General features: G+C 37.9%; 1 protein-coding gene and 6 gene segments (V, D, J or C); all 7 read left to right on the top strand.

Moving 5' to 3' along the window:
- The first annotated feature begins 1,067 nt into the window (after positions 1 to 1,067).
- On the top strand, positions 1,068 to 1,591 carry LOC113640818. The segment is given in 2 exon segments: positions 1,068 to 1,113; positions 1,203 to 1,591. Coding segments are annotated over 2 exon segments (420 nt in total).
- A 1,452-nt stretch (positions 1,592 to 3,043) lies between these two features.
- Positions 3,044 to 3,950, top strand: LOC125138741. The segment is given in 2 exon segments: positions 3,044 to 3,393; positions 3,490 to 3,950. Coding segments are annotated over 2 exon segments (468 nt in total).
- A 1,455-nt stretch (positions 3,951 to 5,405) lies between these two features.
- On the top strand, positions 5,406 to 6,098 carry LOC125138766. The segment is given in 2 exon segments: positions 5,406 to 5,623; positions 5,707 to 6,098. Coding segments are annotated over 2 exon segments (420 nt in total).
- A 4,588-nt stretch (positions 6,099 to 10,686) lies between these two features.
- Positions 10,687 to 17,977, top strand: LOC113645932 (Ig heavy chain Mem5-like). The gene is made up of 4 exons (XM_047801112.1): positions 10,687 to 10,740; positions 10,846 to 11,181; positions 12,362 to 12,406; positions 17,634 to 17,977. The coding sequence occupies exons 1-4, from the start codon at positions 10,701 to 10,703 to the stop codon at positions 17,960 to 17,962; spliced, it is 750 nt and encodes a 249-aa protein (XP_047657068.1). The 5' UTR covers positions 10,687 to 10,700; the 3' UTR covers positions 17,963 to 17,977.
- LOC125138814 lies at positions 14,908 to 16,999 on the top strand. The segment is given in 2 exon segments: positions 14,908 to 15,720; positions 15,805 to 16,999. Coding segments are annotated over 2 exon segments (351 nt in total).
- A 1,532-nt stretch (positions 17,978 to 19,509) lies between the features above and the next one.
- On the top strand, positions 19,510 to 20,904 carry LOC125138728. The segment is given in 2 exon segments: positions 19,510 to 19,752; positions 19,837 to 20,904. Coding segments are annotated over 2 exon segments (552 nt in total).
- Positions 20,905 to 21,157: 253 nt separating this feature from the next.
- LOC113648392 lies at positions 21,158 to 21,815 on the top strand. The segment is given in 2 exon segments: positions 21,158 to 21,329; positions 21,413 to 21,815. Coding segments are annotated over 2 exon segments (423 nt in total).
- Positions 21,816 to 22,429: the final 614 nt, after the last annotated feature.

Raw genomic sequence — 22,429 nt, 5'->3', positions numbered from 1 at the left:
ATATTCAGTTACGAGCTACACTACAGCTTGGATTCGACAACCTGCAGGAAAAGGTCTGGAGTGGATTGGATACATCAGCAGTGGTGGGAGCACATACTACAGTGAGAAACTGAAAAATAAGTTCAGCATCTCCAGAGACACTTCTACTAACACAATAACAATTGGAGGACAGAACATGCAGACTGAAGACACAGCTGTGTATTACTGCGCTCGTCTCACACAGTGAGACAGAATAGTGGATTCCTCTTACAAAAACCTTATGAGACATGTTACAGACATCCTCTCAGTGTAACTAATAAATCATCTCAGTCACACTTTCACTTTCTTTCACTGGAATGGAAAACATTATTGAAAGAGTCTTCATTCTGAGCCATTATTAATCCCTTCATTTTATAGGATTTTTAACCAGCAGTTGGAATCAGTGTTTAATGAGTGGATTCAGGAATAATACAGCATGTTTCCAGCAGTGTGTTGTGTTTAACACACAGTCTGTTCTCATAGTCTGAGCTTCAATAACTGAAACAACTGAAGGAGGCAGCAGAGCTCAACAAATAAAGTGAAAAAAAGTGAATCCACAAACTGCATTCTGTATGAGACTCATTCAGTATCAGTCATTATCAGACAAATATCTACATTTTCTCTTCTTTTTCACTCTTTCCATAATGTGTGATTAGTTATTTGGGTTGTTAAACACAGGTTGGACAAATAAAAACACTATAATTTATGTAACTACATCCTCCTGTGGTTGTGAGGTTTCTCAGTAACATGACAAGATGTATTTTATAATGCTGTTATAATGTAAGGTTCTAAATTAAATAATTATAAATAAATAGAAATAAAGTTTGCTGTGTGTTTTCTTATTATAAATTCACCTGAAAACCCCTGATAGCGTATAAACTTACTCATTAACACCTGCCTTAAAATTCTTATTGGTTCAAACATAAGCTCAAGCTGCCATCCCATGTTGACCCTAAGATAAGGAGTGTCTCTATGCACATGTCCTCCTCTGTTATAGATTTAAGCAACAAAGACCAAGAGCTTTTACTTCTTCTGCTCCAACACACACCATGATCTCTACATCCCTACTGCTGCTGCTGCTGGCAGCCGTACACTGTAAGTGTTTTTACATTTGACATGTAATACAGTTTTGGTTCCTTAAAGCTTTTTGCTTTTACATCATTAAAATAACTTTTCTTTAACAGGTGTTCACAGTGTTGAGCTGATCCAGACCGGATCCACAGTATTAACTCCTGGTCAGTCACTGACTCTGACCTGTAAAGTGTCTGGATATTCAGTAACTGATAGCAGCTACTGGACACACTGCATACGACAACCTGCAGGAAAAACTCTGGAATGGATCGGACAGATATCTGGTAGTGGTAACACTTACTACAGTGAGAAACTGAAAAGCAGGTTTCAGGTATCCAGAGACACGTCCATCAGCACAGTGACATTAACAGGACAGAACATGCAGACTGAAGACACAGCTGTGTATTACTGCGCTCGTGAACCACACAGTGAGACGAATAAACAACATCCCTGTACAAAAACTCCAAGTACAGTGAAACCATGCTAGCTCTAAACATCCTCCTTCATTAAAAAATAAATAATAATGATAACAATTCTGACTGAAGCACCAGAGCTTCATGGACAATTTGACAGTCGATATTTGATTACAAACGGAATTGATTAGCTTCATGTTCATTTCACTCTGATACACAGCTATCAATATATGACATTCTCTCTGTGAGGAAATCACACCTACAGTAAGGTTTTACAAATTTTCAGGTAGACTGACTGTTGATCTCACTCATTACACACTCGCTCATTACTCATTATCCTAACCCGGATTATACAGAAATTATATAAACATTTCCAAGCATGGTTTCTTAACGCTGAGGTGTTTTTTTCTTCTTCCCCAAAATTCTCCTCCACCTGCACCTGATAAGATTACCCAGACCACAACACAACCATTTTCATTTTCCATCACGTTTCACATATTCTGAAATTAAATAATAAATAACTAGATTTGTAAAGTTCGGTGCGTCAAAATTTGATGTTGGCTTTGACGTTGCAAGTTTTCGCAAAGGCCGGTGCTTTTTGGAGGCAAGTGGACATAAGGGTCAGTGTTACTTTTGGAAGCAAGTAGACAGATAGCTATGGTGCCAAAACATTTGGAGGTAAGTGGAGACGAGCATGCAATGTCATCCGAATACTCTTGAGGAAGTTCTCCTCATTGTTCTGAGTGTTTTGATATGTCTCAAGTTCATGTTGCGCTAATTTTTAATTTTCACGTGACATAATGTAACATCATGTGACGTCATCAGAATACCTTTGAGGACGTTCCCCTCATTGTTCTGAGTGTTTTGATATGTCACATGTCCATGTTGTAAAAAGTTTTTTGATTTTGCATATTTTGGGGGCGGGGCTGCGGGACAAGCAAAAGGCCAGTCGGTACACCGATTTAAAACTTTGTACAGAGTATCACCCTAAAGGAGCTGGCCGAGTTTGGTTTAGACGGTCCGAAAGCTTGCCGAGTTATAAACCTCCAAAGTTTATAATATGAGTCTATGGGAAAAAAGGCCACTTTGAGACCTGGTACCGGAAGTACCGGTACTCGGATTGCTTAGAAAAGTAATAGCAACAAACTTAAGACCAGGCTCTACAACATATCCGAATTTGGTTCATGTGGCTCAAAAGCCCTAGGAGGAGTTACTCTTGATAAATTATTGTCTAAGCTTAAATAAGAAAACAGAATGTTGGCTTCTACAAAGCGACATAATTAGAGACAAAAATGGATGGAAAATGTTTAGAAATTCTAAATATTATAACAAGTAATTTTCCATTTTTACTGATAGACAGAAAGTTTACTCAACCTTTGGTCTTTATCTGTGTCCTGTATATTTAAACTGCACCCACATTAGAAATGTTTGAACATTATGCTGTTCTTTAAGCTTTAAGGCCTGTGATTGTCGCTCTTTCTTTATTCACACAACATCTAAGCAACATGTAGAGGATCAAAGGACTGACAGTGTGTCATAAATATGAGAACATGTTCTCCTGGGATTTACATTAAAGTCATAAACACTAACTACAACATTCTTATTCTTATTAAGACATTACAGCTCCATTATATCAGCATCTTATTAAACCAGACTGCATCATCCAGACTGTTTCATCAACTACATCATAAGAATTAATATTTTGTGATTGCTTTGTTTTAACATTAGTAGGAAATGCCTCATGTCTTCCGAAAGCCTAAACACTGTCATGCAAATCAAACCCCTTCATAAATGATTAGAGGTGTTCTCAGGAGGAGTGAGGATCTGGGTTCAGGTTCAGATCAAACCATGTTCTCTACACTTCTACTCTTGCTGTTAACAGCTACATCTGGTAAGTGTGTGGAGAATTTTGGAAAGATGCAGATCATTGTGTACATTTTCCTGTTGATAGAATGCACCTGAATAATGGCATGATTGTTGTTCACAGGTATTAAATGTATTGAACTGGTTCAGCCTGCAGTCATGCTGGTTAAGCCTGGAGAATCATTTTCAGTCCACTGTAAGATCACTGGATACTCAGCCACTAGTCAATGTACTAACTGGATACGACAATCAGGACAAAAACTGGAATGGATCGGCTGGTACTGCAGCTCCAGTAATACTGGCAGCAGCGATTCACTAAAGAACAAGATCCGTTTCTCAGCTGATGCCTCCACCAACACTGTGACTTTACATGGGCAACAATTTCAGACTGAGGACACAGCTGTGTATTACTGTGCACGAGAGCCACAGTCGTTCAGATTACTGCTGAGGCTGTACAAAAACCAGCGTCATGCTGTGTTGAGCTCCCTTTAGTCTGCATTTGGTCATGTCCTGTGATGAACATTAGACAAAGACCTGACTGAAGACTGAACATTGAATTTTAGACCTAGGGTTAGCTTGATTTAACAGGGAAATAAAAAAATAAATAAAACCTTTGAAATTGTATATATTCAAACACAGACAGTATCAATCCTGCACAAGTGACACATAACATGTTACTTAACTCACAGTCATTCAACCAAATTTATTGCAGATAATGTGGACTTTCTGTGGTCAGATTTTGACATTGTTTAGTAGAAATAAATCTAAAAACTACAGGTTTTCCTTTACTGAAATATATTTCTCTTTAGCAGGTCCCTTGAGATCAAGAAAAGTTTTACCATTTCAAGATTTCATTCTGATTGTGGTGCAGAAACAGATATGAATAAAAAAATAACAATTTTAGACGTATTATAGCATGAACATTGTGGATAGAAGTGAATTTTCCAAATACAATATCATGTTATTGGGATTATAAAGTTTCTTTAGAATACTTTTGTCAAAGAAAATAGTTTTCATCCCTTATAACACCCACACATCCTCCATCAGATGAATCTCCTACTCATGATTTAAATATTAAACCTGGAGAAACTCTGAGTCTTTCCTGTAAAGGATCTGGGTTTAACTTTGGTGATTATGGCATGCAATGGATCAGACAACAAGCTGGAAAGCTCTGGAATGAATTGGGGTTATCTGGTATGATGCCAGTAAAACAATATACACCAAAGACATTAAGGGATGTTTGGAAATTACCAGAGACAACTCCAAAAACATGGTGTATCTGCAGCTGACAGGTTTGAGTGCTCAGTATTCTGCTGTTTATTACTGTTATTACTGTTACATTACTGTGCTAGAAACCACAGTGGTACAAACATGTTAATCAATCGTCTAAAATCCCAGATGTGGTCAAAGAGAAAAGTGCTTTCAATATACGAGGCATTTTCACAAGATCTGCAGGTGGCGCTACAGTTCAACAAATTTACTGTAACATTGTAGGTTTCTTTAAAGTACAACATATTCTCATATCCTCAGTCAGATCTAGATACTCCACAATTTCTATGTAATTCTGTGACACAATGAACACTGAGATTGTCTCTTATAGTCATATTCTTACAGAGGAACCAAAAGGGAAATAAATAAGATTTTCAGAAAAATGTTTGACTTAGAAACCAGGGAAAGCTCTGGAATGGGTTGGATATGTGAACTCCGTAGTCTAACTGTACCTCTGTACTGTAAGTTTGGCTTTAACAGCTTCAGCCATGTTCATATTCACCTTCTCATAACAGAAAGCAGGAAATTTGCAGACGAGAATCATTTCTGTGTTAATGTAATTCTCTAGAGTGCAGCCTACACATGACTGATAACGACATAAAGGATCGTTTATCTAATTATTATCATTTTCATGGATCATGGTGGAGATTCAGATTAATTTGAGTGAACTGGAAATAGATCGGATTTCAATCTGACCTTCACAGGAAGCGTTAATTACATCACAACACGTTCATATCATTATTAATAATAACAAACAGCTGAATTATTTTCCACATTAAATTGATATGGAGATGAAACGGGGTGTGAGTGTGATTAACAGCTGCAGAGCTGCACTCAACACAGCCTCTCTGTAATGTTTATGCAAATCTGCATCTCCTCTTGTAATATTAGCAGCGTTCTGATCTAGAGAGGAAACACTTCTCATTAGTCTTCCTTCAACACAAACATGTTTGCTTCAGCTCCACTGCTGCTGCTGGCTCTCGCCCCCTGTGAGTGTTTGGATTGAAGCTTTATTATTTCATCTGATCCTTTCAGTTCGACATGTCCACCTTTTCTTTTTCTCTTTTTACAGATGTGTTCTGTGCTACTGAGCTCATCCAGCCAGACTCACTGCTTATAAAGCCAGGAGAGACTTTAACCATCACCTGTAAAGTGTCTGGAGCTTCTATCACTGATAGCAGCCACTATGGAACAGCTTGGATTCGGCAACCTGCAGGAAAAGCTTTAGAATGGATCAACAATATTTATTATGATGGGAGTATTCAAAAGAAAGATTCACTTAAAGACAAGTTTGTGGTCTCTCGAGACACTTCCAGTAACTCTGTGACCTTACGGGGACAGAACATGCAGACTGAAGACACAGCTGTGTATTACTGCGCTCGTTATCCACACAGTGACACAACAAGCTGCAGTGCTGCACAAAAACCTCATCACAATTCACTTCTTTAATTAAATAATAACTACATTTTACTGAGAAACTAATCCCCATATTACAAATATTTCAGCATAGACACCAACACTGGCATTAATAAAATAAATACATAAAACTTTACTTAGGAATAATAGTCTCTTTTTTAACTAGTTGAAATGAAATGTGTCTGCAAAAGACATTTATTATAAAGAACAACATCCATTCACACTCAGCACTCAGGCTTTAACTCTTCATCCTGAATGAACAAAAACCATCCAAAAACTCCTCAATCTATATCTAATAATTAATAAGAATCCCATGCAATTAAATGTGAAATATGAACAGTGTATAATTTGATTACGTATTTTTTGGTAATGTACCAATGAATAGGAAAAAAACAAACACAACGTTTTTATCATCTCACCAATTGAGTTTTATTAAATGATCATTGGGAAACCAGAATTAGCTAAAATGTTAACTTTAATTTTTAATCTTTTTTTTTGTCATTGTGTAAAGCTGCTTTGAGACAAAGTCCATTGTTAAATGCATTACAGAAATAAATTGAGTTGAACTGACAGATTGAGAAATATGGAAGCTAATGTTCACAAAGAGAGAAAAAGAGCTCAGTGCCATAATCATTGAGACTAATATTGATTTCCCAATTAACTGATTATTTAAACCAAATGATTTACTACATTACTGCTGATACTGTATCTGAGTGTTTTCTCTCTTTTAAACCTTGCTGATAAAAATGATCCATTACTGAATTCCTACTTACTTTATTTTCATTGCTGGTCCATGTGAATTTTTTTTAATTGACAGCCAGGACATTTGAAACTTTTACTCATTTTAGGTTTGTATCATCTGACACCAGGTCTTTTTGCCACTAGAGGGCAGTCTGTACAAACTCCACCATCTCTATCTGTTTCCTTCTGCACATTTAGACAATCTCTCTTTTCACATTCTGCTCTGACTGCATCCAGCATCATGACACTCGGATTAAACTCAGTTACATAAAATGTCTGTGGTGACCTGTTTAGTGTTGATCAGTAAATAAGGCTCTTTATTATGGAAAACCTGATTTCATGGAAAATTCAAGTGCAGTTGATCGAGTGAAACGAATGATTGTGTAATTTTATACAAACAAAAGCCAGATTAAACATTTGATTGATTTAGATCTTGTACGTATCAATCAAAGGGTCCTCAAGCATACATAATAACTATGTTAAAATTAATTTGTGTTCCTTGTTTACTTCATTGAAACTTTAAGATTTCTGGTTTGGGAAAATGACAGTATTTGATGAAAAGGCTGCTGTTCCATTATAAATTCAGATCTGATGAATCTCCTCCTCATGATATAAATACATTTCAGATACATTCTCCTCCCATCATCAGCAGATAAACAAATCCAAGTGTCAGAGCTGGATCTCACTCTATTTATATGATGTGATGGTGTCTGTTAAACTTTGAGAACAGAGAAGACTCCAGTCCAAACAACACACACCATGTTCTCTACATCTCTACTGCTCCTGCTGGCAGCTGCTTCTTGTGAGTGCTTTATCAAATTCATTCATTTACTAGATGAAGAATAAAGGTGCAGCATATATTGTGTGAGATATCACCATGTCTTTTCCTCCACAGATGTGCATGGTGAGGAACTGACTCAGCCTGCTTCCATGACAGTCCAGCCAGGCCAGAGTCTCTCCATCCAGTGCAAGGTTTCATATTCAGTTACGAGCGAACATACAGCTTGGATTCGACAACCTGCAGGAAAAGGTCTGGAGTGGATTGGAATCATCTGGAATAGTGGGAGTACAGCTTACAGTGAGAAACTGAAAAATAAGTTCAGCATCTCCAGAGACACTTCTACTAACACAATAACAATTGGAGGACAGAACATGCAGACTGAAGACACAGCTGTGTATTACTGCGCTCGAAGACCACAGTGAGAGGAATAAACAACATCCCTGTACAAAAACTCCAAGTACAGTAAAACCATGCTAGCTCCAAACATCCTCCTTCATTAAAAAATAAATAATAATGATAATTCTGACTGGAGCATAAGAGCATCATGGACAATTTGACAGTCGATATCTGATTACAAAGGGAATTGATTAGGTTCATGTACATTTCACTCTGATACACAGCTATCAATATCTGACATTCTCTCTGTGAGGAAATCACACCTACAGTAAGGCTTTACAAATTTTCAGGCAGACTGACTGTTGATCTCGCTCATTACACAAGAGTTTTACATGAACGTATCCTAACCCAGATTACACAGACATTATATAATCATTTCCAAGCATGGTTTCTTAACACTGAGGTGTTTTTTTCTTCCCCAAATTCTCCTCCACCTGCCCCTGATAAGATTTCCCAGACCACAACACAACCATTTTTATTTTCCTGTCACATTTCACATATTCTGAAATAAAATAATAAATAATTACAGACAAAAACGGATGGAAAAATTCTAAACATCAGAACAGTAGTGCAAGTAATTTTCCATTTTTACTCAACCTTTGGTCTTTATCTGTATCCTGTATATTTAAACTGCACCCACATTAGAAATGTTTGAACATTAAGCTGTTCTTTAAGCTTTAAGGCCTGTGATGGTCGCTCTTTCTTTATTCACACAGCATCTAAGCAACATGTAGAGGATCAAAGGACTGACAGTGTGTCATAAATATGAGAACATGTTCTCCTGGGATTTACATTAAAGTCATAAACACTAACTACAACATTCTAATTCTTATTAAGACATTACAGCTCCATTATATCAGCATCTTATTAAACCAGACTGCATCATCCACACTGTTTCATCAACTACATCATATGAATTAATCTTTTGTGATTGCTTTGTTTTAACATTAGTAGGAAATGCCTCATGTCTTCCGAAAGCCTAAACACTGTCATGCAAATCAAACCCCTTCATAAATGATTAGAGGTGTTCTCAGGAGAAGTGAGGGTCTGGGTTCAGGTTCAGATCAAACCATGTTCTCTACACTTCTACTCTTGCTGTTAACAGCTACATCTGGTAAGTGTGTGGAGAATTTTGGAAAGATGCAGATCATTGTGTACATTTTCCTGTTTGATAGAATGCACCTGAATAATGGCATGATTGTTGTTCACAGGTATTAAATGTATTGAACTGGTTCAGCCTGCAGTCATGCTGGTTAAGCCTGTTTCGGGTCGCCGTGCCGTCCACAGCACGGAAGACAAAATGACCACTAGGGGATGAGCCAGAAACAGTTCGTTGTAGCTTTTAAGCATTAAATCTTCTAAATACACGGTTAAACTTATGTTTCTAGTAAAGCTTAGACTCTCAAGATTTTTTAAGCCCACACACAAAGCATAATATGATTTATAGCCGTCATACTATTTGAAACAAAATTGGTGGTGAACTGAACTAGGCGGCGCTAGACCAGTTGTTCCCTTACCTTTAGACGCTTCCCTTTCTTCACTGGGGTAATATTTTCCAAAACAAATGGTTCACAAAAATCCCCAAAGGTCCAAGGAACTGGAATCTGTAAGCCTTTTAATCCAAAACGCTTTGGTCGCCTCGCAAATATTCCGTTTGTGACCGAAAACTGGAAACAGAAGTGCGCCACCATCCGTTGTTTCGGCTCTAACTTCTCATTGGAGGTTTCAAAAATTACACTGTTGCGTCAGATTTGTAGTCCAGGGCCTAACGAATCAAACAAGCCCTCACTTGAGCCAATCGGCGCTTGTATTGCAGAGATAGACGGCTGAGAAGCCAATGATGTCTCTCCATCCTATGTAGGAACCCTCCCTTTGACTGACAATTGCTCCTTCCAATAGCAATGAAATGGTCCGGGACCTTTACAGCTCTTTAGCCAATAAGGAGACGATTCCAACGGTATGCAACATGACACGTCTCCGAGGCCTCAGCTGCGCAGAAATGGATGCGCACTGGATTTATTGCGCTATTCTCGACTTTTTCACACTCTCACAGCTCAGGGTGTCAGATTACAGGCCTTTTTTCACAGCAGACTTCTAGACAGAGAGTCTCTGTTTGTTTTAGGCCTTTTAAACTGAGCATGCAGTATTTTAATTCAAAGTTATACAGTAAACAAGTAAACAAGCAAAACATGACCGGACGGACATGTCCGTAGAAAAATATTTTTATTGAAGCCATTTTTGAGTCTTTTGACTTGTTTTTTTTTTTTTGGTGAAAGCCAAGACATGTGGCTCTGACCCTCAGTCGTTATTTGGTTCCTAACATGTTCCAGAGAAATAAGATTAATCAGTTTATCAGGTAAACAACTCAGGCGGAAATCAAAACCTTCCATTCTAGCCTCTGTACCTTTGTGGCAGTAAGGCCTAGAATCAATCTGACACTTGTATCTGAAACTAGAGAATCTTTCCAATGAGACCAGGCTCACTCCTGTGTGTTAAAGTATGTGGGAGCTGTACCACGTTTTGTTGGGTAGGTCATGTAGGCGAAAAACCTGCAATAGGGCGCGAGAGCCACCAAGGAACATTTTTCACTGTGATTATTGACACCTGTAGAAGATCAGCATAACAATATGTAAATGAATATGTAAAATGTTCCCTTTACAGCTACATATAGAGAAATATCAGCCACGGTCACTGTGGGCTCTGGAGAGTTTAGCACTGCTTTTAGTTATACGATGTTCCTTCCAGTTCTGCTGCTGCTGGCAGCTTCATCCTGTGAGTTTCACTTCACTAATGATCTCAGAGCTGCTAGTAAATTCCTCAGTTATAACCTACTGTACATAGATTTTTGACTGGAATTGTGACATGTCTTTTTTTCAGATGTGGAATGTGCAGTAGAGCTCACTCAGGACACCTCAGTGATGTTAAAGCCTGGAGATTCTTTAATCCTCAGCTGTAAAGTATCCGGTTACTCAGTTACTGATAACAGCTACGCCACAGCTTGGATCCGACATCCTGCAGGGAAAACTCTGGAATGGATAAACCACATTTGGGGGGATGGAGTTATAGATAATAAAGAGTCTCTAAAAAGCAAGTTCAGTATTTCTAAAGATGCCTCCAGCAGCACGGTGACACTGAGAGGACAGAACATGCAGACTGAAGACACAGCTGTGTATTACTGCGCTCGTGTAACACACAGTGACACAACAAGCTGCAGTGCTGAATTTAGAAACACAGAGTCTGTCGAGGCTACAAACTCCTGGAATTAAAAATCACCTGTAGGGGGCAGCAGCTGCTTGTTTTCAAGAAGGATTCATGAAACTGTGAAATCTAACAGCTGAAGTGTGTTTATGCAAATTCACCCTGTTATAATACAAAAACATCCTCTTGCTCACCCGAAGTTCAGATTCAGACGTGTTCATATTCCGGTTCTTTAAATGACTCTGTAAATAAACTGCAGCTCATTTTCCCCGTCTGCGTCTGCAGGTTTTATGTGTTCAGGAGTCCAGAAGAGAACAAATGTCTGTGCTCTTATTAATAGAGAACAAAACTACTGGAATTAGAGGTGTAAGAATATATATACTGTAACTAATCATATAATCATTCAGTGTCACGAGACAATAATCAGGGTAATGTATTCAGTCTCTCGGTCATCATTAGGAAGTGTTTTATTGGGTCAGAGTGCAGGCTCCAGAGTCCATCCCAGGAACACTGAGCGTACATTCTGGTCATGTTACACATTCACACACTCATTCACACCGAGGGGCAATTTACAGAAGACGAGTCACCTGCTTCACTCCTGATTCCATTTCTTGAAGCAGATTATTTTAAACTTTTGATTAAGAAAGCTTCTGCTCACTAGAGATTACAAATCTTCTTTAGGATTTAAAAACACCTGATCTAGAATCTTCTCAGCTCTTTCTCTCTGGATTCGTCAGATAAAGCCTCTAGAGGGTTTCAGCCTATACCAGAATGAACGTCATGTTCGGTTACACTGTTTGTTTACAGTGTTCAGTGTAGTTCAGGAAAGCCTTAATTACATCCCAACACATTCATATCATTATTAATAAGAGGTTTTTCTGCAGCAAAAAAATAAAAAATAAAATAAAATGAAATAATAATAATAATAATAATAACAAACAGCTGAACTATTTTCCACATTAAATTGATATGGAGATGAAATGGGGTGTGAGTGTGATTAACAGCTGCAGAGCTGCACTCAACACAGCAATGTTTTGTCTGAAACACATGATGTTTTTATATCTCTAGTGGGTGTGTCATGCAAACCAAATCCTGTGTTTGAACCATTTATGCTGAAACATTCAGCCCAACAACATAGCAGCAGTTTGTGTTCATTTACAGCAGCAGGAATCATTTTAATTCTTTGAGATGGGACTAGGCAGAGTTTTGTGTTACTTTACTCTAGCAATCTTCATTCAATGTTAGTATTATTTATTACATAATTAAAAAAAATATTTTTTAACATCAATTCCTACCTTAGAATATTCTTCTATTTCAGATTCCTGCAGTCAGACACTGATCGAGTCTGATCCAGCGATCATCAAACCTGATCAATCTCATAAACTGACCTGCACAGCCTCAGGATTTACCTTTAGTAGCTACAGCATGCATTGGATCCGACAGGCACCTGGAAAAGCACTGGAATGGGTTGCATATATAAGATATGATAGTGGTAGCATATATTACTCCAGCGCTGTTCAAGGCCGCTTCACCATCTCCAGAGACAACAGTAAGATGCAGGTGTATCTGCAGATGAACAGCATGAGGACAGAAGACACTGCAGTTTATTACTGCGCCCGTCACACACAGTGGTACTTCTCCTTAGACATCAATACAAAAACACAGACTTACTACAGACACATGACAAACCCCATTTCTAGATTCATGGAGGTGAAAGAACCAAAATGTTTACAGTGTCTCTGACTTACATGTTACCACTTGTTGACTTTTACTGGACTGTTCTGAACATTGTCTGGACATTCACTCTGATGTAAGATTAATTAATACATTTTTTAATTCTTCCAGTAAACATATAACACAACACACACAACAGTGTGACTTTCCTACACACTTTCATTTTGGAATGTGCAGTAGAGCTCACTCAGGACACCTCAGTGATGTTAAAGCCTGGAGATTCTTTAATTCTCAGCTGTAAAGTATCCGGTTACTCAGTTACTGATAGCAGCTACGCCACAGCTTGGATTCGACAATCTGCAGGGAAAACTCTGGAATGGATAAACAACATTTGGGGGGGTGGAAGCACGAATCATAAAGAGTCTCTTAAAAGCAAGTTCAGTATTTCTAAAGATGCCTCCAGCAGCACGGTGACACTGAGAGGACAGAACATGCAGACTGAAGACACAGCTGTGTATTACTGCGCTCGTGTAACACACAGTGACACAACAAGCTGCAGTGCTGCACAAAAACCTCATCACAATTCACTTCTTTAAATAAATAACTACATTTTACTGAGTAACTAATCCCTACATTCCAAACACTTTATCCTGTTCATGCACACGAACGATCGACGAAATTGTATACAAAACAAAAAGTGGTACAGCTCCCACATACTTTAACACACAGGGGTGAGCCTGGTCTCATTGGAAAGAAGAGATTCTCTAGTTTCAGATACAAGTGTCAAGATACAAGATTGATTCTAGGCCTTACTGACACAGAGTTACAGAGGCTAGAATGGAAAATTTTGATTTTCGCCTGAGGTTTTTAATTTATCTTATTTCTCTGGAACATGTTAAGTAACATTTAACACCTGAGGGTCATAGCCACATGTCTTGGCTTTCACCAAAAAAAAATGGCTTCAATAAAACTATTTTTCTACGGACATGTCCATCCGGTCATGTGTTTCTTGTTTACTGTATAACTTTGAATTAAAAGACTGCATGCTCAGTTTAAATGGCCAAAAACAAGCACAGCCTCTCTCTCTACTATTCTGTTGTGTAAAGAGGCCTGTAACCTGACACCCTGAGCTGTGAGAGTGTGAAAAGGTCGAGGATTGCGCAATAAACCCATCGCGCACGATTTTCGCGCAGAAGCCAGCATTAGAGAGGCGGGTCGTGGCATACCGTTAGAATCGTCTCCTTATTGGCTAAAGCGCTGTAAAGGTCCCGGCCAATTTCATTGCTATTGGAAGGAGTAATTGTCAGTCAAGGGAGGGTTCCCAAAAATGATGTCATGACATCATTGGCTTCCCAGCCGTCTATCTCTGCAATACAAGCACCGATTGGCTTAAGTGAGGGCTTGTTTGATTCGTTACGCCCTGGGCTATAAATATGACGTAGATTTAGAATTTTTGAATACCCCAATGAGAAGTAAGAGCCGAAACAATGATGGTGGCGCACTACTGTTTACAATTTTTCGGAATATTTGCGGCGCGACCAGAGCGTTTTGGATTAAAAGGCTTACAGATTTCAGTTCCTTGGACCTGTGTGGATTTTTGTGGAATATTTGTTTTGGAATATATTACCCCAGTGAAGAAAGGGATGCGTCTAAAGGTAAGGAAAAACTGGTCTAGCGCCACCTAGGTCAGTTTTCTCCAAAAAAAATTTTCTAAGAGTATGACGGCTATGAATCATATTATGCTTTGTGCGTGGGCTTAAAAAATATTGAGAGTATAAACTTTACTAGAAACATAAGTTTTTTCGTGTTTTTAGAGGATTTAATGCTTAAAAGTTACAATGAAATTATGCAGCTTCAGCCCCTAGCGGTAGTGTTCCACAGGTGGAACGGTGTTCACTAACAAGATTTATACAGCATTTAAAAACTTCTCAAACAATTAGGAATACAATGAATTATAAATTGTTTGAGAACATTTAATTAGAAGATTAGACTCTCTGCAGTGGTTGATATGATTTGATAAGATAAGATATAAGATTTCTGTTAAGATTTTTGATAAGATTCCTGTAAAGAGAATGTTTATTTCGTGTTGTTGGAAGGAGTCTCCAGTGTCAGAGCGAGATCAGGGTTAAAGCTGTGACTTTATTTTCAGCAAGAGAAAGTCTTCAGGACAGAAAAGTTTGTACTTTTTCATCAGTATCCGGACAAGTGTTGAGGGAAGGACTGTTTCTAGCTGTAATAATGAACACGATAACAGGAAATAACATGTTTTTCTGGCCCTAACACAAGATTAAACATAACTATAAATATATAATAAGAAAAAAGAACAATTGTAAATGGTGATGAATAAAAGACTTCATGTTGTGATGATAACAGAAACTCTGCTTTGATTCATTCTTGATTATTTTTCTGTAACAAAACCTTCCCAAGTGTTTTATTCCTTACTTTCTGTCACTGAGCTTAACTCCTTCTCAATACAGGAGCAGGAGAAAGCCGTCTGTGTGAAATAAACCATCACCACGTAAACATTCCTACATTTAGGTTTCCTAATGTGTTCCTTAGATAAGTGAGGTGTCTTCTAAAAATGATTCGATTTGGTTCCCTTTCTGATAGAGAAACATTCTGTTGTAGAGATTTACATAGTACCTTATCATCCACTCATCTATCCTGTGAGCAGCGTGTGGTTGTGGGTTGAACACCTCCATAGTGGTCATGGACGCTCCATATTCAAATAGAGTGGTGTATAAACAGCATGTTCTTGGCTGCTCTAGTTTCCAGTGAGCTCTGTGAGAGATAACACTCCCATACACTTTAAACCTGGGTGAAGCAGAACTCAGAGAAGGATGATTTTAGGACAGTGTATTTTATTGCTACTCATTTCATGTAAGTTTATGTTTTTTATGTGAAGATTATTAGCATTATAATCAGTATAAGATAACATTACTGAGTTCTATTCTTCTCTTCCAGATTCTTATGGACAGTCCCTGACTTCCTCTGAGTCTGTGGTGAAGAGACCTGGAGAGTCGGTCACTCTGTCCTGTACTGTCTCCGGATTCTCAATGGGCAGCTACAGGATGCACTGGATCCATCAGAAACCAGGACAAGGACTGGAGTGGATCGGGCGCATTGACACTGGCACTGGCACAATATTCACTCAGTCTCTACAGGGCCAATTCTCCATCAGTAAAGACACCAACAAAAACTTGCTGTACCTAGAAGTGAAAAGTCTGAAAGCTGAAGACACGGCAGTTTATTACTGTGCACGAGAGTCACACTGACACAACAGACTCCAGAGCTGTACAAAAACTTACACAAGCACGTCATCGTGAGCTGTAAATTTTCCCTCAGCAGGAAGCTGCACCCCAGAGACCTTTATTATAAACATCATCCATTCACACTCAGCACTCAGGTCTTCCTCTTTATAACAATCTCTTCTAGCAGTTATAATTATTAATAATAATAATAATCATTAGCAAGCGTTAATCCTGACGTGAGACAGTACAAATACAAGCTTTCAGGGTTGCTGAGGGAGTTTGAGAACTGATTTCAGGTCTTTAGCAAACTCGAGACAGAATTCGCAGTTTTTCGCTCACCATTCACAGTCAGAGCTTCCGGTGTGCCCGTTGACATGCAACGTGAAATAATTGATTTGCAGTGTGATGTAAAATTGAAGGATAAATTTGCCTCTGTGGGCTTGGACACATTTTATCAGTATCTCCTGCCAAGCTATCCTAAATTAAAAGCACTGGATGCAAAAATGTTGTGCATGTTTGGGACTACCTACCTTTATGAGCAAGTTTTTTCACTAATGAACGTTAATAAAAGAAGCTGAACTCAAAGCTCACACATAAGCACTAAAATGGGATTCTGGCTGCTACTCAGGACATAATGCCTGATATTGATGCACTTGTGCAGAATAAAAGATGACAAAGATTTTCTTTTTAAAACAGCTGCCACTTGAGATTTTATGTGTGTGGAGTCAATTCATGTATTTAGAATTGCTTCCAGGAATTGGAAATTGGATTTTAAACAATTTCTGTATTTTGAAGTTTGATTTATGTTAACATGCAGGACAGTGTTTTTAAGTTCCACAAACCTGTGACTAAATGTTTTGCACTATTGTACAATAACTGTGTTCAGTTTTTATGCACAATGCACTTAAATAAATAGTTCTATGTAATTTTGCTATGAGATTACTGGTCTGGCCCCACTTGAGATCAGATTAAGCTGTATGCGGCCCCCAGACTAAAATGAGATTGACACCCCTAATCTAGAGGGTTTCAGCCTATACCAGAATGAACGTCATGTTCGGTTACACGGTTTGATTATAATGTTCAATGTAGTTCAGGAAAGTGTTAATTACATCACAACACGTTCATATCATTATTAATAATAACAAACAGCTGAATTATTTTCCACATTAAATTGATATGGAGATGAAACGGGGTGTGAGTGTGATTAACAGCTGCAGAGCTGCACTCAACACAGCAATGTTTTGTCTGAAACACATGATGTTTTTATATCTCTAGTGGGTGTGTCATGCAAACCAAATCCTGTGTTTGAACCATTTATGCTGAAACATTCAGCCCAACAACATAGCAGCAGTTTGTGTTCATTTACAGCAGCAGGAATCATTTTAATTCTTTGAGATGGGACTAGGCAGAGTTTTGTGTTACTTTACTCTAACAATCTTCATTCATTGTTAGTATTATTTATTTCATATTGAGACACGGTTTAACATTTTTCTATTTTTCTTCTTTTTTTACTTTAACACCTATGTTTGTGTGTTCTTGCAGATTCCTGCAGTCAGACACTGATCGAGTCTGATCCAGTGATCATCAAACCTGATCAGTCTCATAAACTGACCTGCACAGCCTCTGGATTAGACATTAGTGGCTATTACTTGGCTTGGATCAGACAGGCGCCTGGAAAAGGGCTGGAATGGCTTGCAAGCATCTACAGTAGCAGTAGTTACATATATTACTCCAGCGCTGTTAAGGGCCGCTTCACCATCTCCAGAGACGACAGTAAGAAGCAGGTGTATCTGCAGATGAACAGCATGAGGACAGAAGACACTGCAGTTTATTACTGCGCCCGTGAACCACACAGTGATACTTCCCCTTAGACATCAGTACAAAAACACAGACTTACTACAGACACATGACAAACCCACATTTCCAGATTCTTGGAGGTGAAATAATTTTTTACTGGACTGTTGTGAACATTGTCTGGACATTTATACTGATAAAAGATTATTAATTTACTTCTCAACATATTTGCAGTCATGTGAAAAAGAAAGTGCACCCTCTTGAATTTTGGGTTTAACTCATATATATTTAAGATATAATAAAAAGTAGTATAAAATAATAAAACTAGTCTTTAGCTGGTCTTCAAATTAGATAATAAAATCTCAGATGAACAAGAACACATGGCATTTTAAACCATTTCCTTATTTATTTAACAAAAATGAAGCTAATATGGAGAAGCCAGGTGATGCTAATAAAATGCCATTGAATAATTGATCACTAGCAAATGTGACTTATAATATCTCTATACTGTAAAAAAACAGAAGTTTTGTCAGTTTCCTTTTCTGGAGCATTCAGGTGTGTGTTAAAATAACAGCAAGAATGAAGGACGTCAGCAGTTATCTTAGAGAATCTGTCCATCAATCTGGAAAGTGTTATAAGGTCATTTTTAAAGAATTTGAATTACTATAGAATTCAATACTGTGTACTTTCTATTTAACATGACCATTACATCACACAGACAAGTATTTTATAACTTGTATAACACGCTTATTAGCATGAACTACTTATCATTCGTACTGTAAATACACACAGTTCAAAAAGGACACATTCTCCATCAGATGAATCTCCTCCTCATGATTTAAATACATTTCAGATACATTCTCCTCCCATCATCAGCAGATAAACAAATCCAAGTGTCAGAGCTGGATCTCACTCTATTTATATGATGTGATGGTGTCTGTTAAACTTTGGAGAACAGAGAAGACTCCAGTCCAAACAACACACACCATGTTCTCTACATCTCTACTGCTCCTGCTGGCAGCTGCTTCTTGTGAGTGCTTTATCAAATTCATTCATTTACTAGATGAAGAATAAAGGTGCAGCATATATTGTGTGAGATATCACCATGTGTTTTCCTCCACAGATGTGCATGGTGAGGAACTGACTCAGCCTGCTTCCATGACAGTCCAGCCAGGCCAGAGTCTCTCCATCCAGTGCAAGGTTTCATATTCAGTTACGAGCTATCGTACAGCTTGGATTCGACAACCTGCAGGAAAAGGTCTGGAGTGGATTGGATACATCTTGAGTGATGGGAGTACAGGTTACAGTGAGAAACTGAAAAATAAGTTCAGCATCTCCAGAGACACTTCTACTAACACAATAACAATTGGAGGACAGAACATGCAGACTGAAGACACAGCTGTGTATTACTGCGCTCGTCTCACACAGTGAGAGGAATAAACAACGTCCCTGTACAAAAACTCCTCATTCTTTGTTCACAATAACAAGACACAAGACACAACACTGATAAAATGAATGAATGAATAAATAAATAAATAAATAATCCACAAATGAGAACAAAGAGATTAAAGTTAGTTCATTTTTTTGAAATAATTGTAATATAGATTTTACATGATAAACACTGTAATGATCATATCACTAACAAGAACTTATGATAATGTAGGTTGAAGGATTAGTTGCAGTTCCCCTCTGTTACATCATCATGACTCCCACATGTTTTCTATCATGACGTCATGATGCAAATCCAGACAGCTGTGTGTCCATGCAGTATTTATGTGCAGCTGAGCTGAGTGGAGAGATCGAGTCTCATCAACACTCACCATGAAGATCCCACTCTCCTTATTCCTGCTAGTAATCAGCTTCATAGGTGAGTTCTCATGCCGAATCCCCAATATATTAGACATTATTTTTTTATTTTACTTACTTTAATGTTTTCTTTTTTCTGTATCAGGTATTCAGTGTCAGGGTCTTGAGTCTATTCCCACTGGTTCAGTGGTGAAAAAACCTGGAGAAACTCTGAGTCTTTCCTGTAAAGGATCTGGGTTTAACTTTGGTGACTATGGCATGAACTGGATCAGACAAAAAGCTGGAAAAGCTCTAGAATGGATTGGGGCTATCTGGTACGATGCAAGTAAAACAATATACGCCAAAGACATTGAGGGACGTTTGGAAATTACCAGAGACAACTCCAAAAACATGGTGTATCTGCAGCTGACTGGTTTGAGTGCCCAGGATTCTGCTGTTTATTACTGTGCTAGAAACCACAGTGGTACAAACATGTTAATCAGCTGTACAAATTCCTCCGCCAGATGCAGTAAAAGAGAAAAATGCATTCAATATACAAGGCTTTTTCACAAGATCTGCAGGTGGCGCTACAGCTCAACAAATAAAATATTCTTATATCCTCAGCCACAGCTAGATACTCCACAATTTCTATGTATTTCTGTGACACAATGAACACTGAGACTGTCTCTTATAGTCATATTCTTACAGAGGAACCAAAAGGGAAATAAATAACATTTACAGAAAAATGTCTGACTTTAATTAGTGATTATTGAATACATACATTTCACAAAAGTTCCATAACATTAACTGTAACATTAAACGTAAATAGAGTTCACCATATTCTTCTTTAATTAATAAATAAATTGTCACCGTTCACAGACTGCTGCTGTATAAGAGGAAAAGTGATCATAGTAATCAGTGCCATTGATTATTAGAAAATAATTATCTTCAGGTTTGTAGCAGTAACTTCATGCATTAAATATCTCAACTTTAACTGTGAAGATCTCCTGTAAGATACACGGCTTTGTTATGACTGAGTACAACATGCACTGGATCAGACAGAAACCAGGGAAAGCTCTGGAATGGGTTGGATATGTGAACTCCGTAGTCTAACTGTACCTCTGTACTGTAAGTTTGGCTTTAACAGCTTCAGCCATGTTCATATTCACCTTCTCATAACAGAAAGCAGGAAATTTGCAGACATGAGAATCATTTCTGTGTTAATGTAATTGTCTAGAGTGCAGCCTACACATGACTGATAACGACATAAAGGATCGTTTATCTAATTATTATCATTTTCATGGATCATGGTGGAGATTACGATTAATTTGAGGGAACTGGAAATAGATCACTTTTCAATCTGACCTTCACAGGAAGTGTTAATTACATCACAACACGTTCATATCATTATTAATAATAACAACCAGCTGAATTATTTTCCACATTAAATTGATATGGAGATGAAACGGGGTGTGAGTGTGATTAACAGCTGCAGAGCTGCAACTCAACACAGCCTCTCTGTAATGTTTATGCAAATCTGCATCTCCTCTTGTAATATTAGCAGCGTTCTGATCTAGAGAGGAAACACTTCTCATTAGTCTTCCTTCAACACAAATATGTTTGCTTCAGCTCCACTGCTGCTGCTGGCTCTCGCCCCCTGTGAGTGTTTGCATTGAAGCTTTATTATTTCATCTGATCCTTTCAGTTCGACATGTCCACCTTTTCTTTTTCTCTTTTTACAGATGTGTTCTGTGCTACTGAGCTCATCCAGCCAGACTCACTGCTTATAAAGCCAGGAGAGACTTTAACCATCACCTGTAAAGTGTCTGGAGCTTCTATCACTGATGGCAGCAGCCACCGAGCAACAGCTTGGATTCGACAACCTGCAGGAAAAGCTTTAGAATGGATCAACATAATTTATTATGAAGGGAGCATTTATAAGAAAGATTCACTTAAAGACAAGTTTGTGGTCTCTCGAGACACTTCCAGTAACTCTGTGACCTTACGGGGACAGAACATGCAGACTGAAGACACAGCTGTGTATTACTGCGCTCGTGTAACACACAGTGACACAACAAGCTGCAGTGCTGCACAAAAACCTCATCACAATTCACTTCTTTAATTAAATAATAACTACATTTTACTGAGTAACTAATCCCCATATTACAAATATTTCAGCATAGACACCAACACTGGCATTAATAAGATAAATAACTAAAAATTTACTTAGGAATAATAGTCTCTTTTTTAACCAGTTGAAATGAAATGTGTCTGCAAAAGACATTTATTATAAAGAACAACATCCATTCACACTCAGCACTCAGGCTTTAACTCTTCATCCTGAATGAACAAAAACCATCCAAAAACTCCTCAATCTATATCTAATAATTAATAAGAATCTCATGTAGTGAAATGTGAACATTGTATAATTTGATTACATATTTTTGGTAATGTACCAATGAATAGGAAAAAAAACAAACACAAAAAGTTTTTTATCATCTCACCAATTGAATTTTATTAATTGATCATTGGGAAACCAGAATTAGCTAAAATGTTAACTTTAAATATTTTTATGTTTCTGTACTTGTGTAAAGCTGCTTTGAGACAAAGTCCATTGTTAAATGCATTACAGAAATAAATTGAGTTGAACTGACAGATTGAGAAATATTGAAGTAGATGTTCACAAAGAGAGAAAAAGAGTTCAGTGCCATAATCATTGAGACTAATATTGATTTCCCAATTAACTGATTATTTAAACC

The sequence above is a fragment of the Tachysurus fulvidraco genome, chromosome 15, assembly GCF_022655615.1.
Source record: "Tachysurus fulvidraco isolate hzauxx_2018 chromosome 15, HZAU_PFXX_2.0, whole genome shotgun sequence".
In the NCBI taxonomy this organism is placed as follows: domain Eukaryota; kingdom Metazoa; phylum Chordata; class Actinopteri; order Siluriformes; family Bagridae; genus Tachysurus; species Tachysurus fulvidraco.
The sequence above is the reverse complement of the archived record's forward strand: the minus strand, read 5'-3'. Positions and strand labels throughout refer to the sequence as shown.

Bases quoted from the DNA above. Each gene is read 5' to 3' on its own strand.
- LOC113645932 (XM_047801112.1), top strand. From the start codon at position 10,701: ATGTTCCTTCCAGTTCTGCTGCTGCTGGCAGCTTCATCCT. The intron at 11,182-12,361 runs GTGCTGAATTTA...TTGAGATGGGAC, and splicing joins CAGTGACACAACAAGCTGCA to TAGGCAGAGTTTTGTGTTAC. The intron at 12,407-17,633 runs GTTAGTATTATT...GTGTTCTTGCAG, and splicing joins TCTAGCAATCTTCATTCAAT to ATTCCTGCAGTCAGACACTG.